The sequence below is a fragment of the Acanthamoeba castellanii genome (assembly GCF_000313135.1).
Source record: "Acanthamoeba castellanii str. Neff unplaced genomic scaffold scf7180000084641, whole genome shotgun sequence".
Lineage (NCBI taxonomy): Eukaryota > Discosea > Longamoebia > Acanthamoebidae > Acanthamoeba > Acanthamoeba castellanii.
Window position 1 is genome coordinate 166,003 of NW_004457343.1, and position 20,417 is coordinate 186,419.

A 20,417-nucleotide genomic window follows, 5' to 3' on the forward strand; every position below is an offset into this window, starting at 1 on the left:
GAAAAGAAATGATAATATTCACCTGATGGTCGCTTGCTTAGGCGCTGGCGGAGGCTGAGGCGGAGGCGGAGGCGGTGGAGTCGAGCTCGCGCTTCCGCTGGGCAAAGTAGGGGTTGAGGGGCTTCATGGGCGTGAGGAGCTTCTTGGCGAAGCTCTTGGGCGAGTAGTAGTCGATCCCCGACGCCATGGTCCGCGCGATGAAGTGCCCCACGAACGTGTCGTGCAGCGTCGCCGCAATCGTCCGCGCGATGTTCTCCGGCGCGTCCTCAAACTTCTGCACCACGTGGCGGAACGTGGCCTATGACGAACGCACGCACAGACGATGAGTCGAACCGCACACGGCGCACACGACACGACCAACGACACACACGACGACACCGGGGGGGGAGGGAAAAGAAGAGAACCTCGGTCAGCTTTTCGCCGCTCGGGGTGCTGAGCAGCTTGTCGAAGTCGTTGTGGATGTAGGCGTCGAGCGCGGCGTCGTAGACGTGGGGCGTCTGGCCCTTCTTGATCTTGGACGGCGCGATCGACGGGAGAATGAGTCGCGAGATCCAACTCATGTTCTTCTTGATGTTCTCCTGCCGTGCCAGCACCTCCGTAGCTCTTTGTTTGGCCCCCACGACACGACACGACACGACACGACACGGCACGACACGGCGGACGAGAGTGAGTACAGAGTTGGGAAGTGGTTGGATTAGCAGAGAGGCCGGCGTACCGGATTCTGGCCGCGGCCTTGGAGACTGGGCTTTCAATAACGAGCTTGGTGACCTCATCCGCCAGCAACAGGTCGGCCCATGGGAAAGCGTCAATCACCTGTTTTGAAACACAACGTGTGTCGTGTGTGTGTCGTGTGTGTGTGTATTGTGTGTGTGTGTGTGTGTGTGTGTGTGTGTGTGTGTGTGTGTGTGTGTGTGTGTGTGTGTGGAATCGATGGTTGTTTAGACTGTAGGACAAGGAAGTGGGACTCGACACAATGGTGGGCGCACCATGGCGGTAAAATGCTTCGGCAAGGACTGATCGACAGCCAGCACTGCTGCCGTGCCAGCCTCCCACAAGGCACGAGCCTCGTCTGGTACGCACACGCACACGCACCACCGCACACGCACACGACGCACGGCACACACGCAGAGGAATCAGTGTGTGATGCAAGAGGGAGAGAGAAAGAGAGAGAGATTTTGAGCAGCAGATGATGCACAAGCGCTCGCTTACCCTTGATCTGCTGCTCGTCCGCGGGGGAGAGGGTGATGTCGCGGTGCAGGTCGCGCAACACGCCCTCGAGCTCCCTCGCGCTCAGCTGGCCGTGCAGCACCGCCTCCTGCAGCGACATCTTGTCTGCATACATCGAGACAAATAAACACGTAAATAAACAATAAAAATCCTTAAAAACAAGTAGAAAATAAATAACAGTAAATATAAATAAGAAATAAAAATTTGTAGAGCAAGAGACCTGATGGTGCAGGGCTGCCTTCCTTGGCCTCCTTGTCGCTGGGTGGCTGCTGGACATCGATGTTCTTGGCGTTGGCGCTAATCTTGGCGGCATTGGACGAGGAGGCGGCCTTCTGCTGGGCCTGCGTCATCTGTTCCTCCATCTGCTTGGTGTAGCGCTCGACCCGCTGGAGGATGAAGGCCCTGGCGGGCGCGTTGGCCCGTGCCAGATCCTGCATGAGGCGGATGACGTCGGCCTTCTTGTGCTGGCTGAGCGCGGACTTGAGAAGCGGGAGATGGAGGTCGAAATCGATTTCCGCAGGGACCTCGTTGTTCTTGGCCAGCAGCGTGCTCGCCTCGAGCGATTGCGGCGTTGGCCTGAAGGAGAAGGCGGCGTTCAGCGCCTCCCTGATGTCGTTGTTGGTGGAGGGCGTGGCACGGAAGCCTCGCGAGGTCATCTGCCCCATTGGCCCGATCGAGGAAGAACCATGCGATTGCAGCAGCAAATGGCGCGAAGCAGGCGAAACCGAGTGGCGGCCCACAGTGTGCAGGGCAGAAGGTGCGATCGCACCAGCAGTGGATGTTCGTGCCAGTCTCTTCATCTTGTTCTAATTGATGCTCCAAAATACAAATCCAAAAATTAGCAGTGAACACGCAAGCCTGACGTCAGCATGACGCACGACAAGCTCAGGAGTTCGAACACCGCAGTTGGCCGCCAGAAACAAGCTCCCGAAGCTGCAGCCAAGTGGCCAGAGGCAGAGACGAAGAGTGCAATGAGCGGATACGGTCAGATGGCGAGAGGGGGTGCGATGGAGGCAGAGAGGTGAGGGCTGTCGGATACGGCCATACTGCGCAGAAAGCACCGCTTCCCATCCGAACAGCGAAGTTAAGCTGCGCCAGGCGGTGTTAGTACTGGGGTGGGCGACCACCCGGGAATCCACCGTGCCGTATCCTTTTTACTCTCACTCTCCATGATGATCATGGATGATTATTCTTGTTGCTTTTTCTGATCTCAGCCAAATGGCATTGGTAAAGCAACAACTCCATCAACCACAAACCACACAACCATGGTGCTGGGACTACCTCAGTCCAGGCCAGCAGATGGATCAGCATGGATTAAATTGTTCAGGAGTGTCAGCACTTGCACCACAGGGGTTAGGCACTCACTAAGCCCTTGCCAGTTACACTTGGCCATTTACCATGCCTTGGGTGCTGACTTGAATCAGTCCTTCAAGGTGTGTAGTTCAGCTACCCCATGTGCAGCCCATCAGAAGGTCATCAAAATGTTGGTGGGGAGATGCCACACAACAAGCTAAGGTGGAGAGAGAGTAAAAAGGGTGTGCACCATAGCTGAGGGTGAAGTCCCAGTTCTTGTCTTCTGTGGCCAGGTTGGCAATTCTCCAGACTTGGTGCTAAGAAAAAGAGAAAATCAGTTTATGTTGTCTTTTCAATAACAACAAAATAACAAGAAGATTGAATGGTGGGGAGGCCCAGGAGGAGATGTTGAATGTGCATGTGGCCAAAAAAAGCAGAGATGGACCATTAAATAAAAAACCTAATTTTGCAGCAATCATAATCCAGCACAAAAAACTCACACATTTCACAAGCACATCAAAGAGGATGGAGGTAAGTGGAGCACCTACTGGATGATTGACAAGGATGAAGTTGAGAGGAGTGTAGTTGCCCAAGAGGGGTGGAGGTACATTCTCTGCCAATTCCACACAGTCAAGCTATGGACTGAGCATCTCAAGGTGTGCAAGAGGATTTTGGCTGTCTGTTGAAGAACATGACCTGGGAGCTTGTTCCTCTTCCCCCCAGCCACAAGGTCATCAAGGGGCGCTGGGTACTTTGGCAGAAAACCCTAGCAGATGGAACACCAGAACACTTCAAAGCATGCTGTTTTCTTCAAGCAAAATTCATGGACTACAATGAAATGTTTGCCCCCATGGCTCACCTGGATAACTTTTGTATGTTCATTGCTCTGCTGTTGCTCTCAACCTTGAAATCCATGTCACAGTTCAACTGCTACAGGCAAGAGCACTGGGTTGCAGCAAAACAACCTGGACATTCACATTCCCAACCTGCTGGCCAACAAGATCTGTGTGCTGGTCTACTCTGGCATTGGTATCCTTGTCCCCCCATCATGTGTTGGGGTGCTGACATTCATGTCCTTCACTATATGCAAATCCTTGTGACCTGGCAATTCAACATGACCAACATCTCTATTGACTCCAAGGACAAAGAGTTTTCTCTTCTTCTTGTCAACTCTGGGCAGACTTTCCATGGGGCATAAAAACACTTTGACCTCAAGCTCAAAATTGTCAACACCAGACTGCAAGACATGCCCACTGAAGTCAAGACAAAAACCAATTTTCTCCTTTATTCTTTATTCTACTCTCTGTTCAATAAACATCTCTTCTGTGACTCTTGCCATCTACTCAACTCTGTTCAATGCTGAAAACCCAAGCCATGGAGGCCCAATGAGATGATGAGGCAAGAGGGTGTGTTGTGGCACTGCATGTGGTCAAATGTGACCAAGAATTTGCACTCCACACTTCATGCTGTTTGCCTTGTACCAGTTGACACATCACTTGAGGCTGATGTTGCTGTGCAAGGGGGAGGCAAGCAGCTTGATGAGTTGGATGAAGAGGTTGGTCTTGATCATAGCTGGGTATGGTACTTTCATTCTGCGAGAGGGGGGTGTGATGGAGGCAGAGAGGTGAGGGCTGTCGGATACGGCCATACTGCGCAGAAAGCACCGCTTCCCATCCGAACAGCGAAGTTAAGCTGCGCCAGGCGGTGTTAGTACTGGGGTGGGCGACCACCCGGGAATCCACCGTGCCGTATCCTTTTTACTCTCGCTCTCCTGCCCGCATGGATCGTTTATTGTCGCATTCTTTTCCCGCTTGCGGACAAGTTTGTCTAGGTACTGGGTAGGTCGCTGGCGTCATCTTCAGGGATGCAGAGGCTGCCCGAAGCGGCGGTCTGCTCGTCTACCATGCGCTGGAACCAGGCCTGGTCCTCCACATTCTTGAACGCCAGCCGGTGGAGCTTCCGCATCTTGCCCAGGTACCGCCTGTGCCGGCACTTTTCCAGCCATTTTCGGCACTCATCGAACCGACGCGAGACTGTAGTACACCAGAGAATGTTCGTAAAGTCAACACGACACACACACGACACACACGACACACACGACACACACGTGGCACGACACGCGCAGAATGCAAGCGAGAGGCGTGGAGTACCTGCGTAGATTCGAGCAAAGCAAAAGTCGGTGTAGGGATCGTTCAGCGCACTGTCCGTGCTGTTGAGAATTTGCTCGGCTTGCGCCACGGACTCTTGCAGGTCCTTCCGCCAGGCCGCCAACCGTTCGCCGAGCACCTCGGTCGGCTCACGGTCGTAGTCCTATTTTAACTCCGAATCGTTACAAGTTGAGGTTTGCACTTAATGATCTCATCGGTCGGTTGTGATCGGTTGTGGTTGGTTGGTTGGAAAGATGAATTAAGTGTGCACCTCTTGCACCGCAGAGATGTGGTTGTCGAGAAAACAGGCTCGAGTGAGGTAGACCACAGCGAGCCCGTGGATCAACTGGATGCACATGTCCGTGTCTCCGAGGGCTACTAACTCCTGTGCCTCCTGTTCATCATCAAACGTGTCGTGTCGTTGGTCGTGTCGTGTCGTGTCGTGGGTCAGCAAAGTGAGAAAACAAATCCCTACGTGGAAAATGAGGACACGGCGTACAGCGTATATACTGGCGGCTTCATCGATCAGCGACAGCTTGGCCTCGAGGGCCGGTATCAGCTCCGCCTGCTCCTTGATGGCATCTGCTCCAGCGCGCGACAGACGAGTTTGGTGCAAAGCTGTGCGGCAACGCAAAAAAGCGGGAATGAGCCAAAGGCCACAGGCAGCGTGCGTGTACCGGCCATGTTGGAAAGAAGCAGCGGCGCAGAGAACTCGTGGATCGCCAGCTCGTACTCGTCGATCGCCTTGATGTACCACTCAAGCGCCTCCTGTGCGCCGTGGTTTAGCAAAAAAGAAAAACTACGAACAGAAAGGAAGAGTCCGTACCAGCGGTTGATCCTGCTCGAACAGTTTGGTGGCGATCTCGTGCATAATGTAGGCGCACTCCTCGTTTTCCTCCTCAGTCCTATTTGCTTGCTGATTTATATTTTTTTTAGTTATCAGTACAGACATAAATATTTCTCTATATATATCTATACAGAAATAAAATAATAACCCAGGGAGGGACGGCGTACGTCGGGGAAGAGCTCGAGTGCACTCTTGAACACTGCGATGGCTTCTTCGTGCGTGTGGATGTCCGAATCACCGTACGTTCGTATCACACCTGCACATAAATAAATATAAAAATTACTCAAATTAAAAAGAGGAAAAGAATTTTTTATATATATAAAAAAAGCAGGAGCCAGGGTACCGGCCAGGTAGGAGTGCTCGATGGCCTTTATCGTGGCGTTCGGTGCCAACTCCTCCGATTTCTTGTAGGCCTCGATGGCTTGCTCGTACCAGGTGCGCAACCCTGGTTGAAGGTGGCGTGTGCACGCACGCGCGTTTAGCGCGCGTGTGCGGTGATGCGTGTGGCCGTTAAAATAAATAAATAAATAAAAAGGAAAACAAAACAAGCACAATCCATGCCTCTCTTGGTGTGTGGGAACTGCTTTTGATAGACGGCAAACTCGATGGACACGTTGCCCAGGCCCGTGTAGGCCGCACGCATGTCCCTCCTGTTCTGTACGCCCGAGACGTGAGCCATGTCCACTCGCATCCGCAAAACGGCGCACGACACGCACGACACGCACGACACGCACACGCACACACACACACACACACGTACAAGAGGGAAAGAGAGGGCCGAGAGAAACTGCTCCTGGCTGACCAAGTAGAGCATCCGCGTGTCGAGGTCGTCTCGGTCTTCGTTCCACTGCATCGGGTCGTCTTCCACCTTGGGCCGCTTCTCGTAGAGGTGGTACCCGCCGGCGAGGTACATGGCCGCAGTCCTCTCGTGTGGGTCGGCCCCGAGTATCGCCTCTACTTCTTTGGAGCGCTCCAATTTCCTGTTTTGTAACGTGAGCGTGTGTGGTGGTGCGTGTGCGATGGTGCGTATGCGTGTGCGTGTGCGGTGGTGCGTGTGCGGTGGTGCGTGTGCGTGTGCGTCAGCGCATAGAACGCGGTTCCACAAGCGCACGCGATGCGTGTGACTACCTTCGGAGCCAGAAGAATTGCTTCCACGACGTGAGCCCGCGCACGAGCGGCAGATCGCGCTTGTACTCCTCGTGCTCCGCGGAGCGACTCGCGTACACCTCGTCCACCTTGCCCTCCTCCTCCTCTTTCTCTTTCGTCCCTTCTGTTCTCTCTTCTTCTGCTGATACGCCCTCGGTGAGTTCTTTCACTTCGTTCACTTCTTCTACGGCGGCTTCTTCTTCATCGGCTTCATAGTCGTCTTCTTCGTCTTCGCCATCATCATCGTCTTTCTCCCCCGCGGCCAGCTTCCGCCGCACCTCCTCGCGATAGCGACGCGCTTGTGCCGCTGTTGCCGACCATTCCCGCCCATACAAGCTCCGCCACTGCCTGCCAAATAAATTATATTCCATCAAAAGCGAATAAGTCATAATGTCTATTTTTATTTGAAAAAATAATTTAAAAAAGGATCGACAACTGAATTCCAGGTTGGAAAAAATAAAAAAAAAAATAAAAGAAATGGAGGAGATTCGTACGAGTCGAGGTCGGCGAGGGCGAGGAAGAGGCGCGAGACGCAACGCGTGGTGAGAAGATCTTGGGCGCCCAGGAAGGACAGACAGTGCTGCACGATTTCCGGCGGTAGAGATGGCAGCCGATTTGCATCGCCTTGCCCGAAAATGGTCTCTAGCTCCATGCCAGAGCCGGCTACGTCATCCCAGTCCTCGATCTTTCTCTTCCGCCCCACGCTCCTGCGTCCTTCCTGATCCATCTCTCTTTGTTTCTTTCTGCAATAACCAAAATGTTTGCAGAAATTGCCAATTTATTATAGATAAAAATCAGAGAAAAACCATAAAATTTCGAATGGAGACGAAGGGATCATAGATCAGATCCGTCTCTTCCACTGCCCACGGGCTGGCGCCAGTTCCAATGAAGAGGCCAAAAAGAAACTGCGCGTGGGAGATGGCTTAGTCGGTCTTGGTGGTGATTACGCTGGTGGAGCCAACGATGGTGGCGGCGACGGTGGTCTCGGGGATGCCGATGGTCTTGGTGGTGGTCGTGGTGGATTCGATCACCACGGGGGGCGGGGTGACGAGGGGCGGGGTGACAGTGAATGCAGCGGGCTGGACCGGCGAAGGAGTGACAGTGAAGGCGGAGCCCTGGACCGACGGCGGCTGGACGCGGAGCGGCGGCACCGAGATGGCGGGGACCTCCACAGTGATCGCGGCGCCCTGAGTTGATCAAGCAAGGCGTTAAAAAGCGCACCAAAGAACGAAGCCAAGAAATAGTGAAGGCGAAAGAACGAAAAGCGAACCTGGAGAGGAACAGGGGTCATGGTGATGTCATCGAGGATGATGGGCGGAGGCTGGACGACGATGGGCTGGAGCTGGACGGCATCGGGGTAGATGGTGAAGGCGGGGATCTGGATGACGATCGGCGGCACGGACACGGCAGGCAGGTTGACAGTCAGCGGAGGCACGGGGATGGGGGTGAACGACACGGTCACGGCCGATCCCTAGAAGCCAATCACAACAGAGATAAGTTAAAAAGCACTGTGATAGGTTGGGTGGAATGTTGTAAGTCTGCATACCTGAAGGGGCACGGGCGTGACGACGATGGACGAGGGCTGCACGGGCGGCGGCTGGACGGTGAGCGGCGGGGGCTGGACGGGCGGCGGCAGGACCGAGAAGGGCGGGACCGAGACCAAACCAGGCCTGACCAGCAGAGCAGGAGGCTGGACAGCCGGCGGCTGAACCACGATCTTACCAGGGATGATTTCAGCGCTCTGATTGGTTAAAAAGATAAAAATGTTGATGTGATCAGTAAACACTGCCACTTGTGATCACACAGCGAAGGCCAAGCCACGAGGGTGTATGTACCACAGGCGCAGTGGCGCCAACCACAGTTTTGTCGACGGCGAGAGCGAAGGCCGCGAAGGTGAGGGTCAGTCCCAGGAGGAAGAGGAGACGGGTGGAGGAATGAGTCATAATTGATGGAGTCGGTCCCGTGGAGCTGGAGTGTGTGTTGAGGTCGGGTCTGTGTTGAGGTCTTAGATAAAGAGAGGAGGACTGATGCTTTCCATTGGCCTCGTGGTCCTCCTTTATACTTGGCCATCTTGATCAGGAGTGGTCCAGCCCCTAGGTGCAGCTGGGTCGAATCATGGGCGAAACTCCAGCCAAAGACTGGATTGGCTCCTGCCCTAGAGGCCCATTGGCCGGCCACTGTAATGACTCCTGGTCACTGGTGGTCCGGAGCCAACAAGCCTGGTCTCTACTCTCTTCAATTTCGTCGTTTTCGCGTTCATGTTGCAGACACCTTCGTTCCACGACGACCAAACCAATTTGCCCAATGAGGCGCTGGTAGTGGGCGCAGAGGCCCAATCGCCTGATCGCCCGTGGAACAATATCGATCAGGTCAATGGCGCACGGCACTGCTATTCAGAGCAGCCCAAGCACTTTGTAAAAGAGCACTTGTGGTCTACAGGCCCAGCAGAGGTCGCTACCATCAGCCAGGCTTCTGGAAGAACAGCGGCCTGCCCCTTAGCACAGCTCCCAAGTAAGGCGGCTCCACCCCGAATGTTCATCCGCTTAGAAAAATCTATCCACCACAAGTTCCCCAATACCCTTCATAGGCTCCAACGTTATCGAACACTCACCACCCATCTCTCGAGAGAAGTTGTGCGGAAAACTTTCCGCAGAAAAAGCGAAATTTCCACGATTGCAAGCTTGATTATTGCCGACCGATAAAGGTTGTCAAGGTTGAGCTGTTGTGTGTCTGTTGTCTGTGTCTTCTGTGTCTTCTGTTCTGTTGCTCTGCCCCGCGCCCGCTACACGTTTGCTTCTTCTCCCTTCCACACAACCACTGCACCCACTACAGCTTTCTGCCCTCCCCCCCCCAAGAAGAAGAGATGGCGCTGACGGGGTCGTCTTCGCCCCATTTCTACCTGGCACGCTCGCGAAGCACCTCCCTGCCTCCCCTCTCCTCGTCCTCTTCCTCTTCATCCTCCAAGTCTTCCAGCGTGTCCCCCTTCGCCGCCTTTTGCTCCGCCCTGACCTGGCCCAACCACGTCCTGCCCTCCCTGGCCCTGGCCTTCGACGAACCCTCCTTCTTCGCCGACCTCCGAGTCGACATCAACCCCATCATCACCCCCACTTCCTCTACTCCATCTTCTCCATCTCCATCATCTTCTCCATCATCTTCATCTTCATCTTCTTCTACACAGCAAGGAGAAGGTGAGGAATGCCAACATTCCACAAATACCGAAGAGAGCAGCCCGCGACTAGGGCAGGACTGCGTGTGGGTCCACCGTATGGTGGTGGCGGTGCACAGCCCCGTCTTCCGATCCCTGCTGCGCTCGGGCTCAGAGGCCGGTGGGTCGCGCGAGAGCCGCGAGGGCGTCATCGACATGTGCGGCCCGCAGCATCCGCCCGGCCGCGTGGTCCGTTGCCTGCTCAAGATGATGTACGCCTCGCCCGGTCTCGCCATCGACGAACTCGGCCACGAGCCCAAACTCTCTGACGGTACACACGCTGTCTGTGTCGTGAGTCGTGTGTCGTGTCATTGTTTGTGCGTGTGCGGTTGTGTCTGACATGTGCGCGTGCGTGTGCGTGTGCGCACACGACACGACACGACACGCACAGAGTGGGAATTCCTGCTGCAGCTGTTCAAGCTGGCCCATCTGTACCAGGTGGAGGTGGTGCTCGACGCCTGCACCCGGCGACTCAAGCACATCCTCGAGCAGCTCAAGGACACCACCGCCACCACACCCGCAGCGCGCCAGGCCACCGTCCAACACCACCGCCGCGGCTCCAAGGCCGCCGCAGCTGCAGCCGCAAACGCCGCGGCCGTCGCGGATGTCGACCTCAACGGCGGCGGCGGCGAACTGAGCGACGAGGAGGAGGAGCGGACCCGCCAGACGTGCTACGCGCTCGAGCTGCTGGCCTTCCTGCTCCACATCAAGGAGGCCGAGACCAGCGACCACCCCACAGCGAGCCGCCCAGCCCCATCAACACCACGACCGGCCGCCGCAGCCAGTCGGCACCCGACGTTTCGCTGTCGTCGTCCACACAACCGCGCGATGTCGACAGTTCAGGCGATGACGTCAGCACAGCACCGGGCAAGAAGGTGGTCGAGGTGGGCGTCGAGGCTGAGGAGGCCGCGGCGGCCGTGGCCCCGGTGGGCGAGCAGCGGGAGGAGATGCTGGTGCGGATGCTGGACCACCACCTCTACCCGCAGCTGGCCATGATCGTGCAGCACATCCGGTGCGAGGACGTGCTCACCCTGCAGCACCTCCTGCAGCTCTCGGTGTGCACCGCGCGGCCGTCGTCGCCCACCACGGCCGCCGCCGCCACGGCCTCGCTCACGCCCCCGTGGCCGGGCGGCATGCGGGCCACCAGCCATGCCAAGCTCTACAGCGCCTGATTCACATTCCAACCGTTTTTCTCTTCTTTTGTTTTGTTTCTCTCCAAAAAATATGTACATAAAAATGCAACCACCAAGCAAGAACAAATAATACTAATTATTTGATTTGATATTCAGGTGTTTTTATCATTTTCATTTTATTGGGCAATTTTGTGGGTGGGTGCGGAATTGTTGGGTTAAAGGGCGCGGGAGGGGATTGGCTGGCGCGGTTGAGAGTGGCGGCTGTTCCTCCGCATTCAGGGGACGCTTCGCCCGAGGGACCGTCAAGGTGGTGCTGAAAACTCACTCACGTCACTCGGCTCTGCAGCTTCACACGAGCACGCACCACTGCTTCTTGCGAGTACGACAAGACTGCACAACACACAACACACACACAACACCAAGACTTGAAGAAGAAGCAGGAGAAGAAGAAGAAAGATGTCGACGACTGCGAGAGGTACGGGAGCGAGGCGCGAGGAGGAGATGGTGGCGCCCAACGTGCACAAGCACCACACGCACGACCGCAAGGACGAGGTGAGGCAGCTCTTCGCCCAGTACGACAGCAACAAGGACGGGCACCTCACCCTCGACGAAGTCGCCCGCGTCTTCAAAGATCGTACGCGCTCTCACACTTTCCCCGAACCGCACACGACACGACACGACACTCGCGCAACCGCACTCACCGCACACGACACTCACACGGCACTACACACGCAGTGGGAATGAGCGAGGAGGACGCGCCGATGGACTTCAAGATGTGCAGCCTCGATAGCAAGGGGACGTGGAACTGGGAGGAGTTCAAGTTCTTCCACGACAAGATGATCTCCGAGACGCGCAAGCCCGACAAGTCGGCCGGTGGCCACACGTCCTACAAGGCGCGCGAGGGCGAGATCAGGAGGTGCGCGCCGTGTGCCGTGCGTGTCGTGCGTCGTGTGTCGTGTGTGTCGTGTGCGGTTTGGTTGACTACTGCGTGTGTGCGGTGTTGGTGGCGCACAGGACCCCGGCGGCCAACGAGAAGCTGATGGGCGGCAAGTACCACTCCGTGGTGCGCTTCGTCCCTGTGAACTGGGACGCCATGCACGCCCTCTTCAATGCCTTCGACTCCGACAACGACGGCTCCCTCGACAAACAAGAGGTGCGCGTGTGGTGCGTGCGGTGGTGTGTGCGGTGGTGTGTGTCGTGCGGCTCATGGTGGACCACGGACCAGGTGTTGGATCTGCTGAGGATTTGGGGCACGCCGCTGGACAAGCACTTACTGGACAAGGAGTGGCCCAACTGGGACAACGACTTCGACGGCCTCCTCGACTGGAACCAGTACAAGCGTCTCTTCCAGGTCCTCCTCGAGAAGCACACCCTCCACGGCTAAAACCGCACACACGACCGCACGCACGACACCCGCACGCGCGCACACACACGCACGACACGCGCACACACGCACGCACACACACACATTGCAATGAAGCGTCGGTTCATTCATTCATTACTATTTACAAAAGAGAGATAAAGTGGTGGCGGGAAAAGTTAGTGGACGGCGCCGTGGTGGACGTCGAGCACGGCGTTGGCGGCGTGGAGGAAGGCGTCGTCGACGTGGGCTCCCTCCTTGGCGCTGGCCTCGAAGTAGGCGAAGAGGCGGTTGCCCTCGACCCGGCCCCGGCACCAGGCCTCGACCTCGCTCCGCCGCACCTCGCGCTCGCCGCCTTCGCTTTCGCTTTCGCTCTGTTTCCCAGTCGTACCGGAGGTGGCTTCGCTTTCGTTCTTTTCGCCGGCGCGGTTGCCGATGACGACCACGGGCAGGAGGCGGGGGTCGGGGCACGCCGCGTGCGCCAGGAAGTCGTCGAGGTGTCGGTCCAGCGCCGGCGCGAACGTCGACGCACGTCGTTGGTCGAACACCAGCACGAGCGCGTCCACGCCCTTGAAGAACGCGCGGTCGGGCGCCCGCTGCCGCTCGTTGCCCGACGTGTCCCATATCTGAAATATGTGTGTGCGGTGCGTGCGGTGCGTGTGTGCGGTTGTGTGCGGTTGTGTGCGGTGAGTGTGTGCGGTTTTGGGTGCCATGTGTGATGGAGAACACCCGACCTGGAGCGTGCGGGGCTTGTCGCGCAGGACGACGTTCTTGTGCACGAAGTCGGCGGCGTAGGTGGGCTTATACTTGGGCATCGTGAACGCGCTGCCCCGCAGGAACCGCTGGATCAGGCTCGTCTTGCCCACTCTGCGCACACACACATGCGTGTGAGAGAGCGACACACGCGCAGTTGTGACGCCACACACACACACACACACACAACACGCAACACACAACACACAACACACAACGACGTTGTACCGTAGATCGCCGAGGACCATGAGCTTGATGTTGACCTTGTCCCGCTTGGGCGGAGTCAACGGGCGCGACGGCATTCCCAGGATTCCTGATGTCGACAAGACGGCGGCCGCTGCCGATGATCGCACTCTTGCGCCGCCGTCGCCGCTTCCCATCTCCTTCGTCGTTTTCTTCTTCCTTCTCTCTTCTTTCTTCGTTTTCTTACTCGCTTCGCTTTCGTTCTTTTTCTTGCGCCGCCGGGCTTCGCTCTTGGCCGCGCGCTCGATCGCGACCATCTCGTCGGGCGAGGGCAGCACCGCGAATAGGTCCATGCCCTCGCAGGCCACCAGCAGCACGTCGTCGCCCGCGATCGCGCGCACCGAGTGGATCGTGCTCAAACTCTGCAGCTTCAGCATCATATCGCGCACGCTGGCCACGATGCCCTCTTCGATCTCGCGGCCCATGTCGCGTGGCCTCGCGCCGCTGTCGACATCGTGATCGTCGCCGTCGCCGTCACCGTCGACACTAGCGGCGGCGGCGGTAGTCTGGCGGACGAGCTGGTCGTAGCTGGCCAGCAGGTAGGCGTGTAGCGAGTGCCAGCTGTAGCTCTCCCACTGCTGGGCCTCGTCGTCGCGGACGCCGGCGTCGACAGCGTCTCGCCGTCGACTCGATGACGATGATGAATTCCTGCGGTGTCGGGCGGTGTCGGCGCTCTGACGCTTTGACGCGGAGCCGCTGAGCCGCTTCTTCTTTTTCTCCTTTGTTCTCTTCTTTCTCTTCGCGTCCTCCACCGTTTCGTTCTTCTTCGTTTTCGTTTTCTTCTTCGTTTTCTTTGCGGCGCCGGCGCCCAGCAGCTCGCCCTCCTCGCTGAGCGACCGCCGCGGACCCCCGTCGCCGCCGTTGTCGGCAGTGCCGGGCATGGGCCACAGCCGGCGGACGAGCTCGTCGAGCGAGTCGAACTCGACGAAGAAGCGGATGTCGTTGAGCGCGCGCAGCAGATGGACGAGGCGGGTAATGGCGTCGACGTCGCCGAGGCCGAGGCCCGTGGCGGCCGGAATGCCAAGCAGCTGGCCGTACTTGCGGAGCATGGCGCCGGCCACCCGTCGCTTCTCCTCCTTCGTCGCCCTATGGCGTCGCGTTCCCTCCCCTCTTCGCTTTTCGCTTTCGCGCTCGCTTCGTCTTCGTTCTTTCTCTTCGTTTTCGTTTTCTTGTTCGGCCGACGCGGGCGCTACGGCCTCCCTGCGGAGGTTGGCCACCAGCTCCTCGACGAAGCCCAGGATCGACCGACCGATGACCGCGTCGACCACAAGTCGGGCGTCGATGCCCTCGAGCCGCGCCCGGCGCGATCGGCAGTCGGCCGGCGACTGCGAGAGGAGGAGCGACGCGTCGGCCTGCTCGATCCGGTGGTGGGCCAGCACGGCCGAGATCGCGTGGAAGAGGCACTCGTCGCGGAACAGCAGGTTGAGCAGCAGAATCTTTCTCGTGCCCGGCCCCTCGTCCACCAGCTTGCCTATATAGTGTCGCGTCACAACCACCACGTAAGCTATCACGACACGCACGACACGCACGACACGCACGGGGAACGTACTTTCGAGGTCGGTGTCGAGTTCGTCGGAGCCGACAAGGAGGAGTAGGTTCTTGATGCTGCCCGACAGCTCACCCAGCTCGAATACTGGTTCGGGGCAAGAAACAATAAATAAATGAATTAAAAATGAATGAATGAATGTATCAACACGGCCGCGCGATTGTGGTTGTGGGCGAGCCGGCCTTACCGTTGACGCCCTCTTTGACGGTGAAGGCGAACGAGACGGCGACGGTGTTGCTGCGCACGTCGGCCCACTTTCTGGCTCTTCTTCCTGTGTCACAACGCAAATGTGGTGCGGCACGGCGCTGTTGGTGGCGGTTGCATAGAACTGTATGCGACTCTGTTGAATGTACCCTCGGTGCCGGTGAGGTGCGAGACGCGGAGGGAGCACCGGGGTTGGCTCAGCCGGCCGACCTCCACGCCAAACCGGATCTTGGTCTTCTTTTTGTTGGTGGCAGCACCTGGGTATTGCGGCAACGTTGAGTTCGAAGCACGACACGATACGACACGACACGACACGCAGTAAATGGGCGCTACCTCGACTCGAGGCGGGAGGTATGAGCCAGGCTTCGAGCGCGGCAGCGACGTCGTCCACGTCCTATTGCGTGTTGTTTTTCAGATCAACACAGCGCACGACACACGGCACGACACGACACACACCGCACGCGCGCAATTTGTGTTGAGACCTACCTTGACGCCGCCAAATGGTCGGGCGCAGGCGAATGACGTGGGAGCCGGCTCGATTGGCGCCGGTGGTGCCGGCCGCGGCAATCGTGGCGGCTGGTACGACGGCGACGACGACGACGACGCCAGCGGGGACGGCGCCCGTCGCGGCGATGTCGACGGTGCGCCCGCCGGGGCGTAGGGCGACGACACGGGCGACGAGAGCGAGGGCACCGGCGAGTGACCAAACGACGACGACGACGAAGACGACGACGACACGCCGGAGGACATGGCCGATGAGAGCGACGGGTGAGTGATCTCGCCGTCGGTCGTCACCTCGCCCTCGGTGGCCGACATCGACGGTGGCGGCGGCGACGCCGCAGACGATGACGACGGGTTCGTGGTCGCGTCCGTCAACGTTCGGTCGTCGTCGCTGCTGCTGCTGACGTCCGTGTCATCGCGCCACCGCGGCGGCGGCGGTGACGGCCGTCTGTCCGCCGTTGAAGTCGATGACGACGATGGAGCGGCGGCGGCTGAGGCGCGATCGACGGCGGAGCGGTAGCGGGTCCAGCCGCCGGCGCCGATCATGCCAGCGGCCGACGAGGAGGAGCCGGGCAGCGAGGCCGCGGAGGAGGACGAGGTCGAGAGCAGCGGGCGGGAAGGTGGCGGCGCGAAGAAGGCGGTCGACGGCGGGCCGCGGCGTGGAGTCGAGGCCGAGGCCGAGGCCGCGGAAGTGGACGTGGACGAGCCGAGGGCCGACGGCGGCGCCAGGTAAGAGAAGGAAGAAGGCGGCAGTCGTACGCGCGACGAAGAAGAAGAAGATGATGATGATGATGATGATGAAGGAGCCGCGGGAGGTGGTCGATGCGGTGGACGAGATGATGAAGAAGATGAAGATGATGAAGGTGCGACGGGTGGTGGACGACGTGGCGGTTGAGATGAAGTAGAGGAGGAGGAGGAATAAGAGGAGGGATAAGCACGAGCGGGTGGTTGCAGGGATGAAGTCGATGATGACAAGGAGGAGGAGGAGGAGGAAGAGGAACGCGAGGGCACATGGGAGGGAGCGAAGTGGTCGGCATCGTCGTCATCGTCGTCGTCGAGGTTGGGAGGTGGTGGGGAGGAGGGGAGGAAGAAGCGAACGTGAGTCGACTTCTTGCTTCGTGTGCCGCCTCCCACGCCCTTGCTCTCCTTCGCCTTCAGCATGTTGTCGTATAATTGATTATATATTAAAAAGATAAAAATAATAAGATAAGAATTGCTTGAAGTGTTTGGGTGGCGAGGCAGAGGCCAAAACGTAGAGAGAGAGATTAACTGGATTGGATTGGATGGATGAAGAGAGAAGGCCTAAAATATATATAGTGGCGCAGGCGCTGGCAGACGAGCGGAGAAAGGCCGGTCTGCCATTGGTGAACAGTGCAAGGGGGTGGGAAGAGGGGGGAGGGGCGCACCTTCCTGCATGGCACTTCCCACGGCTTCAGCTCATGGCCTTTACGATCGAAACGAGGCCATGCCTGACATTCCACAGTTCTTTGTCTGCAACAAAGAAAAGCAGCAGGAAGAGAGAAGGAAAGATGGTGTGGGGTGGCCTCTGGCACCTGGTGGTATCATTCAAGTTTCAAACCTGGGATTGAGTTCGTTCCAGTGACACTGCCATGTCACTGCCAGGTGCCTGTTCACCACACAACAAGATCTTGAGTGGGCTGGGCCAGGTGTGCCTTTTCTCTCTCAAATTCTCTGCTTCCAGCCAGATCTGGAGGTGGACTGTGTTGCTTACAGGCCCTCCTGACCACCAGCAGTCACCAAGCCCAACAAAGACTGATTGCTTCCTCTTCTCTTTTTCCCTCAATTGCCTCATTCGCCCCACCCCTTTCGCTCTTTTGCCTTCGTTCTTGTTCATTCTTGTTCGTTCTTTGTTCGTTTTGTTTATTGAGTTCAAAAAGAGAGAAGAGGTCGCGAGCTTGGCTCGAGACCAGAAGGGGAGGGGGAGGAGGGTTTGTTAGTGCCTGACCTTCATCCTACCGCCCTTGCCCATCCTCGGGCCGCTACCACGTCCGCGCGCGCCGCCACCGCCTCCGCGGCCGCCGCTGCCGCCGCGTCCGCCTCGGCCACCACCTCGTCCGCCGAAGCCGCCGCCTCTGGCCCTCTTCCGGTCGCCGCCGTCGCGGAACGAGTCGAAGTCGTCGTCGCCGCCGCGGCTGACGCCCTTCGCCGCGTCCCTCTCCTCGTGCATCTCCTTGATCTTGCGCTTCCTGGAGAGGGGCAGCGACCTCTCATTCACAATCTTGCCCAGCGACTTGTTCTTCCTGTACTGTCGCAGCTCGGCGCCTGGGGGCGAAACGTGTGCAGTTAGGCGACTGAGACTCGAGAAACGACACACACGACACACACGACGCACGAGGAATGGAAGTGGTTGGTACCTCCGTCGTCGCCACCGTCAAAGTCGAGCGCGGCAATGTCGGCGTAGTCGCCGAGGTCCTTGAGCTCGTTTCGTAGGGTGGATCGCTCCCGCATGGCCTTCTTTCGGGCCTGCTTGTCCTTCTTGGTGTCCATGAGACGCGTCATGTAGTTCTCCTCGTACTCGGTCTTCTCCTTCTCCCTCTGGTCGTACTTGGTACGCGTCGTGCCGTAATCCACCTCCTCCGGCGCCGTGCCAAACTCTGTCGATTCAGAAATTAGGAATAAATATAAATGATAAAATACAAATATGATAATAATAGAGGAGGGTGAAAGAACCGTTGAGGAGGTCCTGGGCAAGCGCGCTGCTCAGGGCCTTCTTTCTTCTCCTCTCCTCCTTCGCCTTCTGCGCGAGAACTAAACATGGAAAAGGCGACACGTCAGTAGGTGATGGCAAGTGCGTGTGCGGTGATGCGTGTGCGCGCGTGCGGTGCGTACCAGAAGAGTCCTCGAACTTCTCGGCGGCCATCTTGGGCGGGCGATACTTCTGGACCTGGGACTTCTTCTTCTTTTTCTTCTTGCCGTCATCTTCCTCTTCACCCTCCTCGGCCGACGAATCCTCATCGGAATCCTCCTCCGCCTCCTCGTCCAGAGGCGACACCAGGTTGGCCGGGTTCGCTCGCGTGTTGAGCGGGTCCTTGCTGTCGCCTGCGCCATCGCACCACCGACACACTCATCAGAGCCGATCTTTCTACGAATACGGGTGGTGAAAAAGAGCGGTACCGCTGGCGATGTTGCCGATGGCGGCGGTCTTGAGCAGCTTGTCGATCTGGTACTTGAGCTTCTTCTCGATGGGCTTGATCTTTTCCAGGTAGACGCGGATCTTCACCAGCTGGTTGATAACCGGGTGGTCCTTGACCTGCTCGCCCTTGGCCTGCAATCAAAAGAAACAGGATCAGACTTCAACACATGAATAAATAAACAAATAAATAAAATAACCAAACGAACTATTAATTTTCAAAATAAATAGAAATAGAAATAGTAATAGTATTCCTGGTTCTGTGGTAGCTGCAAACGTCTAAAAACTGCGCAAAAAAAGTTGCGGGACAGGGAAAACCGCTCTAAAACAGTGAAAACCGAAATAGAGCTGGGGTAAACCGCGTTTTAGCGCGGAATACCCTGTGAAAAAATTTGTAGAAGTTTTAGCGTTTGCAGCTACCACCGAACCAGGAATAATAGTAAAAAAAGATAAAGCGGAATGGAGGGTGACCTTGAGGTAGAGGTAGTAGGCGATGTTGATGCAATAGGAGAGCATCAGCTGGTACTGGACCTCCAAGAAGCTCACGCCATTGCAGGTCTGGAACTCGCCCTTCTTGATCCTGGACGTGAACGCGCATGTCAGTACAACGTATGCGTGTAAGGTAGGCCCACGATGTGCGCGCGTGCCGTGTGCGGTACCTCTGGATGAGCGGGAACACTCTCTCGCGCATGAGGGTGATCTTGGCCCGGAAATCCTGCACGAGGCCCAGTAGCTCGGGCGCCTCGGCGGTGAGGATCTCGAGCTTCTCCTCGGTGGTGAGCGATGAAATGTCCTTCTGCACCGTCTCGAGATCGAGCCTGTGGCGATCAACAATAACACAGCAACAACACAGGGTGAGACGACGCACGCGGCCGCGGCGTGAGGTGGATGGAGCGCACTCTTTGGCCTTGGCCTCCTTGGCGGCCTTCTTGTCGGCGCTCTGCTTGAGGTCCTGCTCGGCGGGGGCAAAGTCCTCCGGGAGGAGTGCGCCTCGCATCTTCTTCTGTTGAATGAGGGCCTGCTCCAACTCATCCTTGGCTGCACAATAGAATCAGCAGGCATTAGATGATTGCAGTAAAATCGGCAGCGCTACACCCAATTCATAGATATAGGAAAATAGGAAATTAAACGGAGATGAAATTAAATCAAAGGCAAGGAAGGAGTGGCAAAGTGGAGGGAAGTACCGAGCTCCTCGTCCCAGTCCTCATCGTCGTGGAAATCACGGCTGTAAAATTGCTTCTTGCTCCGGCCCCAAGCCTTATCATCATCGAATTGGCCATCACCCTTGCCGCCCTCCGCTCCGTCATCGTCCTCCTCGTCCTCCTCGTCTTCGTCCACATCGTCATCCAGATCGGAATCCTCAAGATCCAACCCCATGATGTTCTCGTCGTCCTCCACGTCAAAGAACTTGCCATTCTCATCCGCATCGGGCTTGCCCCCGAGATCGAACTCTTCATCTTCCGAGATGTCCAGCTCCTCCCGTTCCTCTCTGGTCATCGCGGGTGCCTTCTGCTTGCTTCCTCCCTTTCGTGGCATCTTCTGGCAAACCTCTACTTTGAGATGAGTTGGGATGGACAAAAGTATGCCGGCGCAAAGAGTCCGGCAAGAAAAAGAGAAGAAGGCCGCGCCGGGAATCGAACCCCCGACCCACCCAGAAAACC

The 20,417-nt window shown here is 57.3% G+C and overlaps 8 protein-coding genes across 8 annotated transcripts; 2 read left to right on the forward strand and 6 right to left on the reverse strand.

Moving 5' to 3' along the window:
* Positions 1–37: 37 nt before the first annotated feature.
* Positions 38–2,027, reverse strand: ACA1_364650 (uncharacterized protein; the record flags this gene model as incomplete). Its single annotated transcript, XM_004335902.1, has 6 exons — positions 38–298; positions 405–603; positions 716–813; positions 987–1,069; positions 1,210–1,332; positions 1,448–2,027. 6 exons carry the CDS (start codon positions 2,025–2,027, stop codon positions 38–40), a joined length of 1,344 nt encoding a protein of 447 aa, XP_004335950.1.
* A 2,320-nt stretch (positions 2,028–4,347) lies between these two features.
* On the reverse strand, positions 4,348–7,387 carry ACA1_364660 (Fbox domain containing protein; the record flags this gene model as incomplete). Its single annotated transcript, XM_004335903.1, has 12 exons — positions 4,348–4,553; positions 4,671–4,830; positions 4,939–5,061; positions 5,167–5,285; positions 5,345–5,435; positions 5,494–5,583; positions 5,682–5,770; positions 5,858–5,959; positions 6,067–6,169; positions 6,317–6,494; positions 6,643–7,008; positions 7,155–7,387. 12 exons carry the CDS (start codon positions 7,385–7,387, stop codon positions 4,348–4,350), a joined length of 1,860 nt encoding a protein of 619 aa, XP_004335951.1.
* Positions 7,388–7,583: 196 nt separating this feature from the next.
* ACA1_364670 (uncharacterized protein) lies at positions 7,584–8,603 on the reverse strand (the record flags this gene model as incomplete). The annotated part of the gene is made up of 4 exons (XM_004335904.1): positions 7,584–7,847; positions 7,931–8,131; positions 8,207–8,401; positions 8,496–8,603. The coding sequence occupies 4 exons, from the start codon at positions 8,601–8,603 to the stop codon at positions 7,584–7,586; spliced, it is 768 nt and encodes a 255-aa protein (XP_004335952.1).
* Positions 8,604–9,523: 920 nt separating this feature from the next.
* Positions 9,524–11,037, forward strand: ACA1_364680 (BTB/POZ domain containing protein; the record flags this gene model as incomplete). Its single annotated transcript, XM_004335905.1, has 3 exons — positions 9,524–10,136; positions 10,257–10,662; positions 10,704–11,037. The coding sequence occupies 3 exons, from the start codon at positions 9,524–9,526 to the stop codon at positions 11,035–11,037; spliced, it is 1,353 nt and encodes a 450-aa protein (XP_004335953.1).
* Positions 11,038–11,499: 462 nt separating this feature from the next.
* ACA1_364690 (EF hand domain containing protein) lies at positions 11,500–12,382 on the forward strand (the record flags this gene model as incomplete). The annotated part of the gene is made up of 4 exons (XM_004335906.1): positions 11,500–11,632; positions 11,734–11,914; positions 12,013–12,151; positions 12,224–12,382. The coding sequence occupies 4 exons, from the start codon at positions 11,500–11,502 to the stop codon at positions 12,380–12,382; spliced, it is 612 nt and encodes a 203-aa protein (XP_004335954.1).
* Positions 12,383–12,537: 155 nt separating this feature from the next.
* On the reverse strand, positions 12,538–13,413 carry ACA1_364700 (Ras family protein; the record flags this gene model as incomplete). Its single annotated transcript, XM_004335907.1, has 3 exons — positions 12,538–12,984; positions 13,093–13,225; positions 13,340–13,413. The coding sequence occupies 3 exons, from the start codon at positions 13,411–13,413 to the stop codon at positions 12,538–12,540; spliced, it is 654 nt and encodes a 217-aa protein (XP_004335955.1).
* Positions 13,414–13,537: 124 nt separating this feature from the next.
* On the reverse strand, positions 13,538–16,766 carry ACA1_364710 (uncharacterized protein; the record flags this gene model as incomplete). The annotated part of the gene is made up of 8 exons (XM_004335908.1): positions 13,538–13,582; positions 13,609–14,145; positions 14,202–14,274; positions 14,393–14,825; positions 14,904–14,987; positions 15,088–15,171; positions 15,254–15,361; positions 15,587–16,766. The coding sequence occupies 8 exons, from the start codon at positions 16,764–16,766 to the stop codon at positions 13,538–13,540; spliced, it is 2,544 nt and encodes an 847-aa protein (XP_004335956.1).
* A 793-nt stretch (positions 16,767–17,559) lies between these two features.
* On the reverse strand, positions 17,560–20,253 carry ACA1_364720 (Sas10/Utp3/C1D family protein; the record flags this gene model as incomplete). The annotated part of the gene is made up of 9 exons (XM_004335909.1): positions 17,560–17,888; positions 17,981–18,220; positions 18,297–18,374; positions 18,456–18,665; positions 18,741–18,891; positions 19,228–19,336; positions 19,416–19,574; positions 19,656–19,794; positions 19,941–20,253. 9 exons carry the CDS (start codon positions 20,251–20,253, stop codon positions 17,560–17,562), a joined length of 1,728 nt encoding a protein of 575 aa, XP_004335957.1.
* Between the last annotated feature and the right edge of the window lie 164 nt (positions 20,254–20,417).